This window comes from Thunnus thynnus, chromosome 5 (genome assembly GCF_963924715.1).
Source record: "Thunnus thynnus chromosome 5, fThuThy2.1, whole genome shotgun sequence".
NCBI classification, from domain to species: domain Eukaryota; kingdom Metazoa; phylum Chordata; class Actinopteri; order Scombriformes; family Scombridae; genus Thunnus; species Thunnus thynnus.
The window spans coordinates 5,583,882-5,605,978 of record NC_089521.1 but is presented as its reverse complement, the minus strand read 5'-3'; the positions used below and the strand labels follow the sequence as shown (position 1 = coordinate 5,605,978).

The 22,097-nt window shown below is 41.2% G+C and overlaps 1 protein-coding gene across 4 annotated transcripts in view; it reads left to right on the top strand.

Moving 5' to 3' along the window:
* The window catches only part of zcchc14 (zinc finger, CCHC domain containing 14), a 28,445-nt gene extending 6,988 nt beyond the window's left edge, over positions 1–21,457 (top strand). For 2 of the 4 annotated variants that reach the window (XM_067588860.1, XM_067588857.1), the window contains 12 exons: positions 3,722–3,956; positions 9,120–9,190; positions 9,298–9,369; positions 9,574–9,641; positions 10,638–10,804; positions 12,623–12,659; positions 12,747–13,245; positions 13,342–13,439; positions 15,036–15,133; positions 15,532–15,684; positions 15,967–17,217; positions 18,338–21,457. In XM_067588860.1, the coding sequence (XP_067444961.1) occupies positions 3,722–3,956; positions 9,120–9,190; positions 9,298–9,369; positions 9,574–9,641; positions 10,638–10,804; positions 12,623–12,659; positions 12,747–13,245; positions 13,342–13,439; positions 15,036–15,133; positions 15,532–15,684; positions 15,967–17,217; positions 18,338–18,393 (2,805 nt within the window). In that variant the 3' untranslated portion in view covers positions 18,394–21,457. The remainder of the gene's footprint in view (positions 1–3,721; positions 3,957–9,119; positions 9,191–9,297; positions 9,370–9,573; positions 9,642–10,637; positions 10,805–12,622; positions 12,660–12,746; positions 13,246–13,341; positions 13,440–15,035; positions 15,134–15,531; positions 15,685–15,966; positions 17,218–18,337) is intronic. The other 2 variants (XM_067588859.1, XM_067588858.1) reach the window with 2 other exon arrangements.
* The last annotated feature ends 640 nt before the right edge of the window (positions 21,458–22,097 follow it).

Sequence of the window (22,097 nt, the reverse complement as noted above, 5' to 3'; positions counted from 1 at the left end):
ACACATCCAATTGAATGCTAACGTTGCTCAATGTCTGCTGTCAATACTGTGTTTACAGCTTGTGGCTAGTTGTATGCTGTAAATGTTGCTGAACCTCTACCACTGTGGCCACAAATGACAATTACAGAATAATAGCCGTTTCATTTCCTGAGATTGTCTTGTTTTAGTTGCTTTAAAGACGTCACCGTTAGTGGCCTGGCTGAGAGCGAGAGGAACTGGACCCCAAACAGGAAACGACAAACACGTCATCAGCTGCGTTTAGTTGGCATTAAAACAAATGACATGTTTGTGGCATGCTAAAACATAATATAACATTAGCATTAGCACGAGTCTTAAGTCAGCAAACTGACTCAGTAATATTACTTACGCAACAATATCTATTTTTACTTTAGCTACAGTCAGCTACGAGTCATACCAGACTAAGTGAGACTGTGGTAGTAAAACTCCTAAGTGTGTTGAATTGAGTAGGTTTGTGTTTTATTGCTTATGAATTAAGCTTTTCATTTGAAAGAGGAAGATTGTATTATTTCTTCCTTCAAAAGTTACATAAGTTTTCAACTTCTAAGCATGATTTTAATGTTGTGGATCAAGGCAGAGCTACGTCTTTAACAACTCTACTGTATATACTGCTGAGTAGTTAAGTATATATAACTATGCAATGGACTGAAAACAATAACTGCTTGATAATTGTGGTGGAGTAAAATGTACAATATGTATGTCTGAATTGTTGTGGAGTAAAAGTATAATGTAAGCAGCTTTCCCCCACTGCACATGGAGCAGACTTCACTGCTGCACCGGTCACTGCAAACCGTTCTTCCTCCAGGATTTCATTTTAACGCAAAGCAGCTGGATGCTGCTTTGTGTCACTACAGGGGAAAAATGGTTGAATTTGAGTTTCTCTGATGATGTAGCAACAGAAATACAGAAGTAAAAACGGCAAATATAATACACTGGCACATCTGTTGGGCTTGTGCAGACCTGCATAATCACTCTATTATATGATTGCTTTTTATTTCTGTAAAAACAATGCCAGCGTCAGAATTAACAGCAGAGTTAGATTGATAGTTGTAGGAAAAGGAGGAGTCTCTGTCAGCACACAGTCTGTGTTTTATAGTTTCAGCTTTTTTACTGTGCGATTTCTACTAGCAGTGTTCAGGGAGGTTCACATACTGTCCAAATAACTTGAACGTATCTTAATTCCACTTCCACTCTTCCTTATTTTTCCGTTTCTGTTTTGTAATCCTTCCTGCTGACTCATATTGTTTTTACTTCATGTACCTACAATGTAACACAGTCATAGTCACTTACAGAGCGCTGGCAGGTTAGGGGAGTAACATGCGGATGTGGCAGTAGCACACTTAATTGTTTTCAGATCTACTGCCTCATGCTGTGTGTGTGTGTGTGTGTGTGTGTGATTGCAGGCAACAGCACATGCTGGGTTTTCCCTTTTGATGAAGGAAAAGAGAGCTGTACAGTTATAACTCCAATGTAATCTTTTAATTCTATACATCTGCATTTAGAACAACATATAGCAATCCAAAAGTAGAAGTTGTGACCTTTATTTAAACAAGGTTAGATATAAACACACCACAACTGGCTTTAAACATAGCAATTTATTACAGTAACTTTAAACGCTCACTGGATCATTCAATACAGTACACAGTATACTGTCCACTCCATAGTGAGATACAGTAAATGATCCATTAAACCCTATTGAAAGATAAAATCTAATCTAAAGGACAAGAACAACTCTGGAGGAAGTTTAGTGGTTAGATTTCCATGACGAATAAATATATGTGACTCAAATGAGTTCGATGGTTCAGAAGTTCCTGTTATGTTTACACGTCATGAATAAAATGCAATCAAACACATAAACTGTGTGTTACAATGACAAACTGTTTACCGTACAGTGCTGGCTTGGGGGTTTGAGTGATATTTCGTAATCTTTTGGGCTTTAGGGATTTACATGCTGTGTTGTTTGAGTTAGGGGCTGACAGTTCCTGGAACAGGATTGTCATGTTATTGCTCTGCTTGCTGTTAAACATGCATAAGCAAAGCATAAAGAACTACTCAAATGTCTTAAAGGGTTGGTCTGTCCAAAAACAAAAAAAAAGAACCTCACTTACCTTTAGTGATATCTAGCAAAAGAGATAGTTTTTACTTTTATTTTCAAGTTTAGCCATGCTAGCGACATGGCTCTATGATGGTAATGTCGGTTGGTCGGCCCTCCTCTTTGGCCCAGACTGAAATATCTCAACAATTATCAGATTTATTACCATTTGTTACCATTAAGTTTTGTACAGTCATTTATGGTTCATCAAGAATACATCCTACTGACTTTGGTGATCCTCTTACTTTTCCTTTGGCACCACCATGAAATTGACTTTTGTGCCTTTGGGTGAAATGTCTCAACAAAGACCGGATGGATTGCCATAAAATTTTGCACACACATTCATGTCCACCTCAGGATGAATTGTAATCACATTAGTAACACCTTAACTTTTCATCTAGTGCCATCATCAGGCCAAAAATTCCTTTTTTTCCAACTCCTGCAAATTACTGCTAATTAGCAAATATTAGCATGTTAACAAGTTATAATAAGATGGGTATTAGGGTTAACATCACACCTTAGCATCAGCATGTTAGCATTGTCATTCTGAGTACGTTAGCTGCTGATGTTAGCATTTAGCTCAAAGCACGCTACCTCTTAATGAGGAAGACCTTTGAATAAAAGCAATAATATCACGTCTATTCTCTGTGGATTTTTGAAAGGCATTCTGGGAATTCTAGAAAATGAATAATTGAAGTAAAGGTTAAAAGAAAGTAGACTGGATACAAATAAAATTCAATACTTATCACAGAAAGATTGTTTTGATAACAGGGGTACCTGAAAGTAGAAGTTTCCCTAAAGACATTATGTGTCAGTGGGTCCCAAGGTTTGGGAGATCAGGAGTCAGTTCCCTCAGGGATCAGTTCTTGAGGTGCTCTTGAGCAAAGTATGTCCGTCCCAATTTCAACTGGAACAGTAGTTGGTCCGACAGTAGGAGGCAGCTACAGGTTTAAATGCGTGTTTGGATGTCAAAACGTTCTCCATACAACTACTCCTCGAGGGCGCTGCTATAAATAAGAGCGCTGCTTAAATATTGGTTTGCTCTGCACTGCCAGATCTTTCTCCTCACTTTGTTTTAGCAGTGTGCCAGCCCTGCAGAGAGCTTTGCTTAGTGTTCGAGTTTTTCAAGCAGTAACAGAGCAGAGCTTAAGCGTTGCATTCATCTCGATGGTCGTTGAATGTTGCCTTGTGTGTGTTTTTGTTGCCCATGTGGGACCGTGAAGGCAACTGGTGGAGAGGAGGGAAAACCGTGTGGGACTGTTTCCATCTGCTGGCGCTGGAGCAGATGCAGAATTCACAATTTGCTTTTTTTTTTTTTTTTTTTACAGTTGACTCATCTGAAATCAAAGCAACACATTTAAAATTAAACAATATGACAGGTTTTGGACTATATATTACATGATGATAAAACAAAAAGGCTAATAATTCCACATCAGGCTCACAGTCTCTTCGATGGTGCCACATATGCTCCGGTGTGCAAACAAGCTCTACTTGAGGCTGAGGAGTAAATGCCTGTACTGCATGTCCTGTACTGTATCTAGTTATCCCTGACCTTTGCTGTGTGGTCCTAACCTCTCCTCTGTTGAACGATCTCTCACCCCTGCACTCCAGAGCCAGACCAGAGAGGCCGGCACGGTTTCAGGACTGAACTCAGGGGTCACTGTGGGACGAGGAGACCAAGCGGTCAGCCAGGAGCTCACCCCTCCTCACCTCGACCTCCCTCCTCCTCCTCCACCTCCCCCGCCACCTCCTCCTCCACCTCCTCATCTGCCTCCTCCTGTACCTGCTGGGCAAAGCCATGAAGCAGCAGCATCAAGCAAGAGCCACCAAGGGAAATCAGGAAAAGGTGAGCCATAGGAGTCCTTGTTTTTATATTCCTGCCACATTGCTGTTGCTTCACTAGCAGGAGAAACACATTGTCATTGTCTCTCTGTTTGACCTGATGTACAATATGTATGTATGGCTTCACCCCCACCCTCCATCTGTGCATATCGGTATGAAGTGTGTGTGTCATGCTATACACAGAGTTAAGCCCAGTTGAACAAGATGTGGCATGCTGGCACATCTGAACACTACAACTAAGCTTAAAGAATTTTGCCCTTAGGCTAGTATATGTGTGTGTGAGTTGCAGTGTTTTATGCCACTTAAGGATGCATGTGGTTTTCAGGTTTCAGGGTGATCAGGGCTGTCATCATCAAACCTCTTGAATTTTTCTATTGTGGTCAAACTTTAGGATCCAGCTCAATATTTTCTTCAAGTGCAATAATTTCATTTTCATTTCATTTCTACCCTTACTTGTTGAATAAAAAAAATTAACATGTTTTGTTCCCTTATTTTAAATCTAAATTTAGTTTTTTCAAATGGAATTTTTCACTATTAATAGCACCACAAATTAAATTGCAGTTACTTCCTCTGTACTGGGTTTGCAGAACAAATCTCAGAAATGATCATCTCAAACCCAATAAAACCAAAAAGTGAGACTTTTTTTCATTTATTTTTTCTTTTTTGGGAAGTTAAACCAACGTTTTGAAATTACGTTAAATCAATTTTTGGCCACAAATAAGAATAACCTCAAAATAAGCCAACAAACCCTGACATAATATCAGCTTGTAAAGTTGTTATGGCTAACATGTTAGCAGTTGCCTATTTACCCATCCGCAGACACAACATTAGCATTCATTTGGAGCTGTGTTTCTGACCAGCTGATAAATGTAAGTCCAACATTCTCTCTGTTTTGGTCTCTTGGAAAAAAAATTTGGCTCTTCAGCTACAAAAGTGACTTTTTTCATCAGCTAGTAGCTAACTTTGTTTACTACTTAGTTGCTAGCGTAAGTTACAGTGGGTTTATCAAAGCGTCTTTGCTTGTCTGCTGCCTGCTAAGCTGGAAACGATGCTGATGAAATGAGAGTGAAACAAACAGTAAAGTTGCTATATCTGTATCAAAATGTCTGTATTTTGCTGCCAAATTTTACTTAGCTAGTAGCTAACTTTGTCTGTCTGCTATTTTTTGCAGAATAGCTAGCATACAGTGGGTTTGTTTGCTAAAAACAGCTGCTTGATGAAGCAGGAAAGGAAGTTGATAGAGTGGTGAGTCAACCAAACAATAAATGTGCCATAAAACCAAATCAATTAGCAATCAATTTCAGTGTCAATACACTTAGATTGACAAATGAAAGATAAAACATAATTGCATTTTAGTTGTAGTCATTTAGTTTTTTAATATACAAATGAATGCACATATTTTTTTCAAATAAATTGCCTCTAAATAGGACCACAATGCCCTGAAAAGGACATCAGACTCAGACAGGTGTTTTCAGTTATTCTTGTTCTCTTGTTATTAAACGTCTGCTCAGGTTAAAGTTTGGAATTATATGATGTCATTAAACATCATTAACCGATAAGAATGAGAAAGGTGTAAGCTGCCCCACCCTAACAGGAGCAACGATACTAAGAGGACAGCGATGCACACAGACAATGTCAATCAAACACAGTCTGTGCACACCCACACAGTCCTGTGACAAGGTCTAATCAGGCAAAGTGAAAACACCTGTGTGGGTGTGTCACAGTGTTTAGGGCCTTTAAAAATGAAGGGGGCAATAAAGTGAAAACATTACCTCAGCTTATACTAAATACACGCTGAACCCAAGTTAACAGCGGTGTCTTGTTCTCCATTGTAGGTCACAATCACACACACTGAATTTTTGATTTTTACAAGGCAATCTGATCGTTTAGCATATATTCCATTATCACCCATTTGAAATCAATCATGCAGTGGGCAGCCGGTGCCTCAGGATGGATGCGGTTTAGAGGGGGCAAGCCTCTCCAGACCAGCCTGTTATTGTCTTGGCCCCCTGCCTCTGTCTGTAACACAACACTCAACTATCTCACTACCTCATGGTCACACCGCATAGCTGTCACCAGCATAGAACGGACACACACAACATCACACAGTCGTTTTCAGCATGTAGAAACACATAAAACACAAACGCAGAGAAGGGTACACACACATTCTCACAGGCAGACACACAATTAATTTTATATGCCATGCCCTACCATTCTCATTGTGTGTATGTGTGTGTGTGTGTGTGTGTGTTTCCAGTTTTTGCTATCTCAGGCTAGGCAAAATGAGCTATACCTTATATGTTGTTTTTACATATTTTCTAGCACACACACATAAACTATAATTGTAGTAGTATTAAAAACACGGAGATAATAAGAGAGGTTTTTATCAGTGTGTTATCTCTTCAGGAGATAACTGAAACTCTTCTTTTGATCACGTCATCTGCATGTTATGCACACACACTGCTGCACTTAAAAAAACTCTGCGTGTCTGTCTGTGTGTGTGAGTGTGGCAGCCTAGATTAGTGTGAATGGCAGGCGGCATTTAGAGCCTTCTACAGCTGCTGCCCAACAGGCACACAGCAAGGTGGTGAGGAACGTGTGTGTGTGTGTTTGTGTGTGTGTGCAGAAGACAGAGAGAGACACAGACAAAGAGAAATGTGTGAGACCTTCTCCTCTTTCTTTACTCCTTCATGTCACTCTTTATTCGTCTCCTATTTCGCTCATGTCTTCCCCTGCCCTGCTGCTTGTCCCTGCACGCCTGATGTAGTGTCAAATAGAGAGTTTAATATGTCTAAATCGATACCTGGAGGTCTTTTTTTGAACACACACACCCAATGTTTTTAGCGATTCCTCTTCTTCCAACTTGCTCTCCCCTTCTATCTAATGACATGGATTTAATGGCAGTGGAGCAGCCCCAACCTGCCTCTGCACCTGAGGCATGCATCCAGACAAAGATGACTTACACGCTATGTGGAAGAGTGCATGTTATTTTAGGTACCAAGGCAGGGGAGAGGTGGATGGGGGGTTTATTAGAGCTGTCAGGAGTGGAAAAAAGTCATTTCAGAAGCAGGAGAAAGAGGATTTGGTGTCAGAATAGGGCCAGATGATCACTCAGAAGTCTCCAGACCCTTATAGTCTTGAATGCCAGCACCAGTGTTTTACATTTGATATAAACAGCTACATCAGGCAGTCAGTGGGCATACAGGTGGGACCGGACAGATTACAGGATTTGGGGAGGATAAAGCCCAGGTGGGGAGCAGTGTCCTGGATGAGTCATAAAGTAGCAGCTGTGGGAAGTTGTTTGGCAGTGTAGCCGGGACAGAGTTTCTGTCCAGATGGGAAATTAAAGAGCATATATACATGGTGGAGTTGTTTCCAGATTTGGGACTCATGTGATGGACAAAATGTTCAGTGTGGTAGTTGAGCATGGAGAACCAGAGAGCTCCAAATTCATAACGTGGCAGTTCAGATTACTAAGGGCAGCTAACAAATCTTCAGGGACGGATGGAAAAGCAGCTCTCACACTTGGATCTCACAGATTAGTTTGGCTCATTTGACTCACTGGTAGGTGAACATGTAGAAAGAGGTCCAACCAGTGTGTTGATGAATCAGCAGGATAATAGGAAGGGGTGAGTAGTAGTTGAGTCTGCTGAAAGAAATGTATGGTATGAGGATGGTAAGAGTACACACTATATTTGGTTCATATATTGAGAAATATTGGAAGCACAGATAATGCAAACATTATCATATATAACATCCTTTAAAACACTATGTTTAATTATGATCCTTCCATGAACTTATGGATGAACATGGAAATCTTCACAATTTAATAAATTGCTGTCTTCACTGTGTAGTGAACTTTTCTATAGAATTGTCCACAGAATGTGTAAATTGTGCAAAAAGACAAACTATAGAACATACATTACTACAAGCAATAGACTTAGTAAAACTTTATACTGTTACTGGATTAGACATGGTGTACCGTATCATCACATATGTGATAATGTTTGGTATTTGAGGAGTGGGCAATATGGATACATTCCTGTATCACACTAAATGTAATTGAATATCACTATATCAATGGAAAATCAATAAAATGAGGAACTGTTAATGGATTAAATAACCACACAGGACTGACTGTTGTTGGTTAATCCAGGAAATCGAATACCTGACAAATAAACATACTTCATCACACTGATGTAAAAATCATACAAAATTCAATATTGCCATAAATTGGTCCTGCTGATTTGCAACATTACCCACATGGCCTGATACAGCCAGAGATGTTAAAGGGAAAGATACATGGTGTAAGTAATCTTTGACAGCAGACAGATTTATATCGTCTGACAGTATTTATTGTCACATTTCCCACCACTAAAATGTCTAGTCTGTAAAATGCCAGAACCCATGGAAAATTTAGCAAGCTGGGGCAACTGAATGTTTGTTATTTTTGCTCAATAAATGACTTTAATCGTAGGTTATAGTGACAGAATGAGGTTCAAAGGGGAAACTAAAACATTTTTATAAGAGCCAGCATGTACTATCCTACCACTAACCTAATGACCTGCTGGCTCAGTTTTCCACACAACTTTTAAAGGGCCGTTAAGTCATGTATAAAGTTTACTGACCTGCCAGTGACTAAGAAACTGCAACAATGGGCCTCTTTTGCACTTTTTAAACTGAACTGTAATTGACAAAAAGCTGCATCTTGACAATAATGAGGAGTAAGTCAGCTAATGAGAACCATATAGGAAACATTTAGTAAAGAGGTATTTTTGCTACACTGCACTTTTGTGTCTTGAGAACTAAATGTCTTCCAATACCAGACAGCCAGTCACAGTGCTGTGAAGTCCAGACAGAGCAAAAACAGTTGACAGCAGTCGACAGTTCACGCCCACAGTCAGTGTACAGTAGTTATACCTGATGACACGATTAAACAGCTTCACCTTTAGCTTCTGGTTTTTTCCTCACATGATTTACTACTTTTGAGAGCAAGCCAAACTTAAGTCCTCCAGGCCATTTAAACAAATCACTTCTAATTGATTGATGTGTTAAAGCACGCGTCTCAAATGCTCTGATGTTAAAGTGCAACTTGCCAGACTCTGCTGGATTGTGTAAATATGTGAAGTAAGGTTAATCATCTATGAAACCATCTGCGCTTTTACAGTGGTGATTGAGAGGGTGGTGCTGAGAGGAGTGACACACAAGTCTGAAGACACAAGTGAATATGTGTTCGAGGTGGGTCCAGTGTTAACACACACATTCAGATGTTCCACCCACTTGAATTCTGTTCACCTCCCTTTCTCCTCATCCTTCCTCCTCTCTACTCTCCACTTCTCCTCCAGGCCAGCTGGTCAGATGGTTTCATGTCATCTGTTGTCCGAACTCAGCAGGAGGTGACAGACCTGCTGTCCCAGGTCAGGACCACCACCAAAACACAATTTACCAGAATAAAATAACAATCTCTGGCTGCACTTCAGCATAATTCAGATTAAAGGCTCTGCTGTTCTGTTTGTTACACAGATTATATTGGGATGTATAGTTCAGTATCATCAGCATAGTGACGTAATGTGCTTAGTTTAGTATATAGCCATTTCTAATGTTGAACTTTTCTCTCTAAGCTGTCACAGGTGTTTCCTGATGAAGGCGTGGAGAAGTTCCTCCCTCAGTCCATAGACCTGGACCCCAGGTTAGTCCCTTAACCCAACTGGTTTATTTGTGCCCTTGAAAAGTTATTGTTGTTTTATCTTCTGGCAGCCGTAGTGGAGCTCCACATCTTGTTGCATATCTAAATTTGACTACTTCTTCACAGAAACATGACTGATCTGTTTTTTGTTTTGATTATTTGACTTTATCCTGTTAGCACTGATACATATACTGTGATCTACCAGAATGCTGGCTACTTAAAGGTGTCCGGTAGAGTTTTTTTTAACAATCGGAGTTATATTTACATTCAGTGTTACTCACCAAACCTCACAAAAGTGTTGAATGTCTTTCTTTATAGAGCTGATTTTTGGAATATTTTAATCTTCTATTGTTTACATCCATGTACAGTCTTCTTTACTGACTTTTTTTTCTTTTTTGCGCATTACTGCCACCAACTGTCAATAAGTGAAATAGCATGAAACCTCGCAAGAATGTTTATCTCGTTGCCGCATGCTCTTACATGTCCCCATGCATGACAAACAATCAGGGGCCCACTTGTAAAAACATGGCGCTATAGTGCTACTAGTGTCCAAAAACTTCACAGGGTACCTTTTAGCGTCCAGTGCCCTGCTTTTCAAGATACCAAACACATCCAGCAAATTCTGTTATTTGGCTAGCAGCTGTCTGTGAGTATTGTTTTGCAAAATTAGCCTGCTGGCTAGTTATCTGGATAACAAAGCAGAGAAACGGCAAACTACGTATCCCCTATTATTCTTACTGATATACTTTTTACCAAGAGTGTTAATTAATTTGCATCTACACCACAAATAAAACAGTCTTCTCAAGGTATCTCATTCTCTTGCCTGGTTGTTAATATGTTGTTCATTAATATGCACAAAACTAATTCTTCAGTGTACCTTTGTGATAACGCTGTATTGTGGACTCCAACCTCACAGCATCACAGCAGTTTTTTAAACAAGTTGTCTTTCTCTGCCTCTTCCTGTGCTCTTTGTCTGTCCCCCTGCTGTCCTGCACCCAGGTGTTTGACAGCGCTGCCCTGCCACGTCCTCCAGCACCACAGCGTCCAGCTGTTCTTCACCTCCACCAGGCCTCTCTCACCTAACTGTGCTTCCTCTCTCCTGCCGCTGCCCTCCTCCCCTCCCACGGCTCCTGTAGCCCCATCATGCCCGTTCACCCCCAGCTCTAGTAAGTCTTTATTTTGTTTTCAGACTCATATTTATTAGCTTTTTATTTTTTGATGAATCCTATCTGTGTATCTGTATTGTTTTTACACTGAACTTCCTAGAAATAAATTAAATTGTACATGCATTACAAAAATGTCATTTTTGAAAAAAAAAATTTAGATATTATTTCTGTTTCCATCTTTTTTTTTAATGTAGAGAAATAGGAGATGACATGTAGCAGAAATCCTCAGATAGGTTTGAACTGCTGATGTCATGAGTGTGTGGCAGGAGAGTCTTTAAAATCAGTAAGTCTTATAGAGGGCAGCAGGGATATAAAACAGGAGACCCTAGATGCAGAGATAGATGGTGCCTAGAAGGGATGGGTCAGGAAAGCCGAGATCAAAGATGTAATTTGTCGGAGGAGAGAGAGAGGGGGGAGCAATAAAGTGGTAGTGGAAAGGACAATGGCACGAGTATGGGTCTTGGTTGGTGGCAGTGAAGAGGTGAGACTGCAGGGAGGATTTTCAGTTTGTGTTTTGGAGGTGTTGGACGAGGCGGACGGGGTCTATTTTAGTCTGGTGTGGGAATTCAGCGTGGCATGTTTGTGTTGGGAAGCCTGGAGTGTGGTGACCTCATGTTGGTGTGTGTGTGTGTGTGCTTGATTCTATGAGTGTGACTTCATCCCAGAGAGTATTTATAGCCCCCAGTGCAGTGTGTAACTGTGTGTGCTTGTACTTTTTGCGTCTGTGTGTGTGTGTCTGCCAGACTCACAGGAGACCCCAGGGAGGCAAGGCTAATATGAATATGTCTAACTCTGCTGTACTGTGGCTCCACAAACACACAGACCTCTGCCCTCCACCACAATATCTCACGGGCTGTAACATTACATTTACTGCGCTGACCGCACGGTCACTGCATGTGTGCTTCTAATTTATGGGTTGATTTTAGTAAACACACAGCAGATACTTCTTTCAGACAGCAATAAAATGAAGTATAAATCAGAAAGTTCTTAATAACTTGTCACTGATCAACACTGTATTAATCTGCATTGTTACCAAAGCAACACATTTTATTTTGTGCCATATTTATAGATTCCCCCTAGATAAAGTATTTCAGAACTTTTCCAGAAATTTGCATTTTTCTTGCAGAAAGCAATTCAAATTCCACATGTTGCAGTTACCACTAAATGTTTCACAACCATCCTGTTAGTAAGCAGTATCGAGTCTTTGCAATTTTTTTCGTGTGAAATTTACAATGTTTATTTCATTTTCTCTGTTTTTATTTGGTGAAACAGAAGCACATAAAATGTAGTGTCTTTTCTTGTCTCCTGTGTGTCAGAATATCAAATTTACCTCTAATAAAGAATGCATTTCAAACAGTTGTTACTTCATTTTCTACTATTTAGTGCAAATGTTCCCTGCATATCAGAGCTGAAGGTTTCACGTGAAAGTAACACACAATCAACAACAAACACAATCTCAGACGTAACTGTTGAGGTTGAGTTGTATTGTGGATAATTTAGGTGCCAGCCTGCATGGATTTTGATCTTTGTTTAAACTGTCCATTGTGAGTCTGACAGTGTCATAGGAGTGCAACACTAGTTTGGTGGAGTATTGAAACAACGAGCCGTAAGATCTTAGTGTTTACTATTTATGCTATTTTTAAATATTAGGTATGTTATGTTTTTTTTAGATAGTTCCAATCAAACCGAGGTTGTTGCAGTTCATGTTGGCGTCTCCGTCAGTCACATTAGGGAATTTATTTTAAGTATTTTGAACCTGTGTGATTATAATGATGATGAAAATGATAATGGACTTTTTGTTTTTACTCTGTCACTCAGCTCTTGGCTGTATGTTGCAATACAGAGGAGCCAACAGGTATGATTATTTTCTCTCTGTCTGTTTATCATTCGTCCTCTTTACAGGAGGATTTGTGATCTCTGATTTGTGTCTTTCCTGTCTCAGGGTGGTGTACAGAGTGGCCAGCGTCCAGCCTGTCGTCAGCGCCCATAGCTCTGTCTTGACTCGTTCCTCTCCTCACCCCTCCTCCCTCCCTCCTCCTCTCCCTCCCTCCATTCCTCCTCCCCAGCATTCCCCCCAGCTGTCTTCCCTCCCTCCCCCTGTGCCAGCCCTGGCTCCCCAGGGCTGCGTGGCTGGCGGAGGTGATGCCTCCTCCCAGCCGCATCCCCAACATCAGGCCGGTCCTCAGCTTCAGTCGCACTCGTATCCTCAGCACTCCCAGCACCACCTTCAGCCACAAACCAGCAGTCAGCCCAGCACACAGCCTCAGTCCCATCACCCGGCCCATTCCCAGTCCCTCTCATACTCCCGTTCCCAGTCCCACACACAGCCACCATCCCAGTCTCAAGTTAACACTCCTGAACAGAACGGCATCCTGGACTGGCTGCGCAGGCTTCGGCTCCATAAGTATTACCCGGTCTTCAAACAGCTCACCATGGAGGAGGTGGGTATAGCTTCAGATTCTGTCACAAGGAGCATATGCAACCACTCAAAAATGTTTCTACAATCATCTGAACCTGTTTTCCTGTACAATCTACAGTTTTTAGCGCTGACAGAGGAGGACCTGAACAAGTACGACTTGACCCAAGGAGCAAAAAAGAAACTCAAGACTCAACTGGAGCTGCAGAAGTCTGCAGAGTAAGCTGCGGATGTCACTAATCCAGTTTTTTTTTTGTCTGAGTTCACACAGTGAAGAGCTTGTTTGATGTTTCGCTCTGTTCTGGCCAGTTGTAAGCAGTGTGACGGAATGGTTTCATCTAGTGGTCCTGTGTCATGAAGTTTTCTGGGGTTTTTTGCCGTATCAGTATATCAAAGCATAACATTGTTTTTACAGGAAGTTATGTGCAGTTAAGGGGCGTTTGGCAAGGGATAATCCACAACCACTCATGTTATTGAAAAGTAGCGCACATTATGCAGAGGCTAATATGGCTAATCATTTTTTGTAATTGCACAGTTCCGAATGGATTTTCCCTCTTAAAAAAGTATTGTTTTTATCATATTTTAGGTGTATAGTCTTTCTAAATGCCAAATTTAGAATGACTGTTTCTTAAACTTGAACGAATACTAATAATTCCCAAAACTACATAATTCCCAAAATGTCAAACTATTAACTCCAAAAAGTAGAAGTCACAACTCAGCAACAGCTGGAACGAGTAGCCTGCAAGCTTTAAAGGGGTGATGAGGCTGATACATCAGAGCCGTGCAGTTATCTGAAAATACAGCACCATGCTTTGTCCTATTAACGATTAACAGACAGACTGATCGACTGCTGATTTCGGCCGTATATGCACAGCAGTAACAGTCCATACAGCATCAATGGTTAACCAGCTGTAGGTGGGCTGGAGAGATAAGATGTACTTATGAGGAGATAATCGACAGAAACACATGCAAAAACACAAAAACAAGGACGTGCAAGCAAATGCTTCTAAATGCTCTGTCTTACTTATACAAACAGACCAACACGCACACTTACACACACACACACACGTACACACGGATCCCTGACGTGAACCCGCTGTTATTATCTCTTCATCGTGTTTCCATCCCCAGTATCAACATGTTTCCATTAGGTAGGTGACAACACGTGTGTTGCGTGTGTGTGCATGCTTAAACAAGACAGAGAAAATGGAAAGTTCCTGCATTGGTTTTCCATGCAGCGGGTTTGCAGATGTGTTTGTAGAATAGCAGCTGGGATGCTGAGGCACATGTTGAGTGGGCAATGTCTCTCCCTGGTGGTGATATAAGGACATTAGCTGCTGTTCAACCTCAGGCAACATAAACTTATAGATTTTTGTAGTGTAAAACAGGTCTTCAACATTACTTGGGTAGCTCTGTCCAAAGTTAAAAAATTCCAACAAATTCCAACACTTTTAAAGTTAGTTCAGTTAACAGTAATTCAGTTGTATATAGTTTGTTTAATCCATAACAGTAATTTTGGAGACAGTTTCAAATTTAAAATATAAAATATGTACATATTTTGTTTTATTTGTCACAGTCTAGAGGAAAGATTGAAAACTTCCAGCACATGGATATTATAAAATAAATGAATTAAATTGCATCTAAAAATAAACATGTACACTAAACAAGATCAACGGCAGTATGCATCAAACCTCTCTTCTCTCTTAATTTACAAATTTGTTACTTTTGGAGTATTTTTCTTACTGTTGTGTGTTTGTGTTTCTGTGTGTGTGTGTGTGTGTGTGTGTGTGTGTGTGTGTGTGTGTGTGTGTCCAGCAGGGAGATGAAGATGGAGAAGCGGTCCTGCAGCGGCATTGCCAGGGTGACTCCTTCCAGTCACATGGGACCCTCAACACACCCCACCTCCACTGCAGGTAACAAAGCTGCTTTAGGCTCTCTGCTGGTTTGACATCATTCACATGTATTTACATTATTATTCTGTGTAGATATGAGAAATAGCAGGTTCAATGTTTGCTGTGGCTCGAAATAACTTTATTTGGTGTTTTGCATGTGAATGTTACAGGTTAAAAGTTTTATTTCTGGGAGGAGAGGATAAAGAAGTCATCAATTACTGCTAATGTGTCTTTGAGCACAGTACTAAACTCCTTTTGTACTACTGAGCAGATGCTCAGTGTGCTGCAGAATGAGACTGTGGCTGCACTTGGCAGCTCTCAGAGTGAATATATGAGACTGAATGATTTGAAATGGCCAGCATGCTCAGTTCCCTGGATCAAAAAGATTAAAACGGTCCAAAACATGATATGTTTTGCAGCAGAGCTGCGAGTGGAGGTGGATGCCATGCTGCACCATCACCCCGTCTCCACAGACAGCAGCTCATCCTCAGGATACTCCAGCTCTTCCTGCTCCCCCCGAACACCCTTCTGCAGTGACTCCACTTTTGACAGGACCAGAGACATTCTCCGACGTAAGTTTCCTCTTACTTTACCCTTTCTCTTTCCTTATTCCCACTGTGACACCAAATAATGAGAATACATTTACAGAAGAATGGGCTGATAGGCATTTGAAAAATTTTCCCAGCAGCACTTTTTGGCCCCAAGCAATACTTCCTCTGTATTATCAGTAATATATGGTGGCTGACAAAGGCTGAAAAGAGAAAACTTGACATATTTATACTGTATGAGCGTCTGCTCCAGGTCACTCCTGCTTCCCTCACATTAATACACACCACCCTGTGTCTGTGTTTCAGGTGTGTCGGGTCCAGACGCAGCAGGAGGGGGTCCAGAGAAGGACCGCTCGTGTGTTTTCATTCTCAACTCCAGCTGCCCCACAGGCTCCAGTCGCCCCACAGCCCAGGTCCTTCCCGTCCAAACCGACCCAGCTCCTCCTCTTCCTCCCTCCTGCTCCTCCCACCTCCCCTTTGGCCTCCCGCAGTCTCCCTACCACCCTCAGGCCAGCTACCCCCAGACCCTGCTCTCCTCAGTCTCAAACCCAGCACGCATCCTCACTTCCCCACGGAAGCCGCGGCCCCCGCCGCTGTGCACGGAGGACAGGACTAAGCCGCTGGGCTCGGGCCTGCCTGCTGCTGGCGCAGGCTTCAGTGGGGGGCTGGGTGTGGGGATGGGGGTGAGGCTGGAGAACCTTTTCCCTGGGCTGAACGTGGACGGCTCCTCCACACTCCAGGACTCGGTGGTGTGCCGCGGTCTTACAGGAGCTGCTGTGGGTCTGATGGTGGAAACCAGCTCTGCTCTGACCTCCACCTCCAACAGCGTCCACCACGTCTCCCACCCTCCTCTCCATTTCCACCTCTCATCCTCTTCATCCACCTCTCCATCCGGATACTACTCCTGCCCACCTACCTCCTCTTCCACCTCCTCCTTCTCTTCTTTCTCCTCCTCCTCGTGTCCCTCCACGAAGTCCGGCTCACAGTCTGCAAGCTCCACTAGTGGGGGTGGCTTTGTTCCCATGGCAACCACAACCACTGTCCCTGTGGCTGCGGTGCCCGGCAACACTTACTACCCGCCCCAGCCTACCTCCAGCCCCTCCCCTTCCCCTTCCTCCGCCTCCTCATTGGATCAAAATTCAGGTCACACCCCCTCCGTGTGTGTTTGCAGCTCCTGTGGTTGTCGGGGGAACTGCGGGGCCTACGGGGCGTTGCCTGGATATGCTGCTGCGGCTGGCTACCTGCAGCCATTCCCGACCGGCCCCTCCCTCTTCACCCTGGGTCCTCTGCTCCATCTCAGCCCCCTGATAGCCTCGTCCAGCAATGCGGGCGCTGGAGCCGCGCCCTTCTCCTACCCCATGATGATGCCACCGCCCTATCACCATAGCCCCGTGTCACATGACCAGCAGCAGGGCTTTGGCTACTACCAGCCCCATGGCATCATGGGAAACGGAGGCCAGAAACGTGCAGCGGGAAACCTGTCATGTTATAACTGTGGTGCCAACGGGCACAGAGCAGAGGACTGCAAACAGCCGCCCATGGACTCATCACAGCAAGGTAAGTGAATCAGTCTGCAGGGTGCCGCTGGAATTAATAAAAACATTTTCATTTTATAAATTCATACATTTAGAAAAACAATTATGAATTAATTCATTAAATTTGCATTTAAAGATTAATTAAAAACACAACCAAAAAAGATTAATATGATTATGTTTGTACAAAATAATGATTTAGTTTTCTCTGTTGATTGGAATGGACTCACAAATACATTTTAAAAGGCATTTTATATTTGGTTATTTGTTTAACTAATGTGAGCTCCTGTTGCTGCTCTGTGGGTTTCCTGCTGCTTACTTGAAGCTACATTAAAATGAAAAAACAAAACAATGCGATCCATAAATGTCAAAGAATGAGAGAAATAAACTGTAAGATGGAAAAAGAGGCAAATAGATAAGTCAGTAATTTTGCAGTTCTATTTTAAACTTCTTAATTTTAAATACAGAATAAGGAAACAGGATTAATAATTGGCTAATGTTATGACTTTGTAAAAATGTTTTTTTTCAAATTAAAAGCAACTTAATTTACTCAGTTAATTCATGTTCATTTCAATGTCAGCGAGTTTTATCGGCATGATATTTCCGAACCATATAAAGGAAAGTAGAGCACAATGAAAAGGAGAAAAGTGATGTTTATAATTAATATTAATTGATCATCATTTAACACTGAGGAAGTCTCCACACAGACTCCATTAATAAATTTTTATTATCATTTAACCTTTATGTAACCAGGAAGTCTCCTGAGGTACATTATCTCTTTAACAATTGTTATTTGCATGTGGAGTGATGATGATCTCATGGGAGCTTAGAACAGATTATTATTCTTATTATTACTGTAATGTTTTCTGCAAGGTAGCCAGAGCTACTGCCCTGTTTGAAGTTACTCCCATTCTTAGTTTATCAAAAAGGATCGCCTTTATTAATTATTTATTATTATATATTATATTTATATTATTATAATTGAACAACACTTATTCAGCAGTTCTGTCAATTTGGGCTAAGTTTATTATAAAAACATTAGAATAGGCTATTTTTCATGAAGCAAAGTTGGGTCAACTTCATGTCTTTGTCTCAAACTTTCTGGACATTTCCAACACATTTGATTTCTCTGTTGTGTTTCACAGGAACATTTCGACTGAAGTACACTCCTCACTCTGACAGTAAGGACTCAGGGGACTAACCAGGAGAAACACAAGTGGATTTGAATTGTCATACTCTTGACACGACTGTACCTCATGTTCCTCAGCAGGCAGCCGCCACAGAGTTTTAAAGGGATGTGCAGACAGCCTGCTTCACCACGGGTCCGTTTAAGGACTGTTGATCTGAAAGCAGATCTATTTTATCCTTTTGTAATTCTTTTACAACAGCTATCACTGCAGAGAGCCATCGGCAGCAGCTGCCTGAGAACAGCGAAAAACAAGGAGGGAGAGGAGTTTCTTTACACTACTTACATATGCCTCGCTGAGAGATGAAAGGAGGACAGAAAAGAAGCAGATTGGCGAGGAGAGACGGATACAGAGTATATGAAGAAGAGATGGAATGGCTGTCACAGTCCGTGTCACCAGATTAGCTTTCCTCCCCAGATCTCCTCTGATACAAGTCACAAGGAGAGCTGGGGATCCTAAACTCTGCCTCAGTTCATCTCAGAGACTTCCTCCACAGAAGAAACAGTCAGCCACATCACCTACAGTGCAGTACAACCAGAGAGTCTTTCCCCCAGCCAAATAACAGAACGTCTGTAGTCTCCTGGATGGTTCACAAACCAAAGGAACAGAAGTCCAGCATCCTAATAACTTCCTGGACACTCAGCGGAGTGCATTTTTAACTTGTTCTGAACCTAAGACCCAGTTTGATCTAATCATGCCTTTATTGAGACAGCTTGAATATCTTGGACATGTGTCCAGCTCTCTGAACCCACAAAGAAGCAGCAGTGTTATCCTCCCTTTCACTGAATCCTCTGTTTCAGCCTCTCATACCAGCTTTAAAACACGGATTATTAAAAGAAGCAATTCTCTTATACGTCTTGTGATCAGGTTCGACTCGCTGCTGTCCATGGATGACATGTGATGTAAAGCAGAGCTGTGTCCCCATTCCATACTTCATACTAACTGTATACGGTACATACTTTATACTTATCATTGTAGTGGACTGGTTTGTTGCTGTTAGTTTACAAGAAATCAGCACACTTTATTGTTTTAGTCTAGCAGGAATTGATGCAGTACGTACATTGCTCAAACACAGTCAAGCCGTGACTTCATAACATCACGACCAATTAAAGCTCCCCTGTTGAGTTTTTTTGTAAACAAAGTTTCTGTTTACATTTGTTGTTACCCAGAAAAACACATTGTGTGGATCATCAATGTCTAACAAACATACTGAATGCATTTCCTCCCTCATAAAACATTTGCAAAGCCAGTTTTTTTTAAGTATTTTGAAAACCTGCATCGTCGACCACAATGTTTACATGCAAACAGTCTTCGTCTTCATGTTTCACAGGTTTCTTGGTACCTGTAGATCAGTGGAATACTGTGAAACCTTTAGCAGGACTGTGTGCACCAGGTCTAACAACACAGAGGCCTACACATTTTTTATTGTTTTTACTGCTCCAATATTTATTTTATGCATTGCATCATGGGAGAATATTGTCCATCAACAGTATACTCTAGTTTCTTCATAGTCTGCTTACTGACTGTTTTGAATGCTTGATTTAGTTGCTCTCCAGTGTGAGCACACTACATACATACCACCACATACTTACAAATGTATAGAATTAGAAAGCAGTATGAATTTGGGACACAGCAAACGTGTTACAAAAAGTGTTTTCAATTGTATCTACTCTATTTTCTCTTCATCTTACTTTTAAAAGGAACTGTGTACCCTGATTCAAGAGCTGGATCCTCCAAAAGATCCAGCTCACAAAGGTGGATTCTCTGAGAACTCTCCGCCCAAGATCAGATCACCTCAACACTTCATTAAACAGCTGACAGTAGACGGCCCCTGTTTGTACTCAAATTTGAGCAAAAGACTTGAAATGGAACAGACTTTGTTGGTCTCTAGCAGGTGATCTTAGTGGGAGCCTGTACCAGCTCCCGTCAACAGTGCCTGGGGTTGAACCCATCACCTTCGGGTGACATGCAGCCTCTCTACCTCTGGGCCAGTCTGATAGCAAAACGGCTTACAGTGCCAGATGCTGCTTTCTATACAGGACAGGACAATCAGAATGCAGGCTAAATATTTTCAGACAAACATTAAACGTCAGTACAGAATATCTTTGTATCTTCAGTTCACAACAGTGTTCCTGCGGTCATTTAAGGCGGATCAACATTTCAAAAGTGCCAATTTCCTGCAGTGAAGTTTGCTGATGTCGCATTTTTTCATATTGTGGATGTAAGTGAATGAATGTCCTACACTTCAGCCTCTTTTGTAATTGTACAGTCTTTATACAAAAGAACATTTCAGGATTGTTGAATTTGAGAAACAGTCTGAGTTAAAGTTAGGAAATGTTTGTGAGTGTTTTTGAAGTCTTGGACTGTGTGTGAGTTGCTGGGCAGGACCCAGAGTTTTACAGACACGAGGACAGCTGGTCCTTCAGATGAAACTCTATCTGTACCCCTGGAGGGCGCAGCACAGGGACATTTATTTAAAATGGTAAATACTGAATATTCAGTATGTATAGCAACTTCTATCTGTTTGTTCAAAACAATAAGTCAACATTGTGTTTTTTTTGTAATGTAAAATATGTTGTGTTTTGGGGAATTGTGTTTTCACAGAAACGGGGCTCACAATCAACTAGCCTGCCCCTGGATGTTCAGCTGAATGTTCATTAGAGTTTTAACTGTGCAACTATGTACATGAATATAGGTGCATAACAAGATTTCATTCAGTTGTTGCACAGAAGGAAAAAAAAACTGCCTTGGACTTTTGTTTCATAGATCATACCAAAGAACGCCCTCTTTTAATGTTTTTTTTGTTTGTTTGTTTGTTTTTTTGCACTTATCTAGTTTTGCTGTTGCCTTAAGCATCACAATAGAGCCTGGTAAGCTGATACCACAGCATGCATGTCGCTTCATCTTTAGTGAAAAGTGCTTTTGAAATATTTGTGTGCAAATGTTTGAACACAGTTTATAATTATCCAGTTCAAGTATAGGTCAGATTTTATATCGCTTATTGTGTTTTCAAACTTGATTTGACTCTGAGGGAAAAAAACATTTGAGTAATAAAATATGTTCTGATTCTGACTTTCATCATATTGTCTGCAGGATTTATTTATTGTGAGACGTTTAAATAAATATTCATGTAAATATCACCATTTATCAGCATAAACAAACCACCCATCTACAAATCAAAACACAAAATTTTAGCATGAAATGGATCAAAGATTGAATTTTTACACCCTGAAATCCAGTTTTCTGGCAGCGTTTGGCACATACTTGCTCCCGTCATTACTGTCTGAGCAGATGGAATCAGATATTTTCAGTATAAGCCTGATTATTTTTGAAATAGTCAGAGGTAGATCTTGAGACTTTGCCAGAGGACTGAAGGACTTGTGTTAAAATGAGCCAGTGGAGCAACACAAAGATTACAGCTCTCTCTTTTTTCACGGATAAAAACCATCTTTCTCATCCATAGAAAATTACAGGGAACACAGTGGAACACATCTATATTTACACGTGTATGAATAGATGTTTCAGAAACGCTACAAAGTACAGAATTATCTTTAGAGTTACAAAAAAATATATATTATTTTGGTACCAGTTTACAAGCTAAATGCAATCAGCTATCCGAAGGAATGCACACGTCTAACCATGAACAGAAACAACTGATTCAAATTCAACAGTGGTGGAAGAAGCACTCATATTCTTTACTTGCAGTACCAGTCAAAAG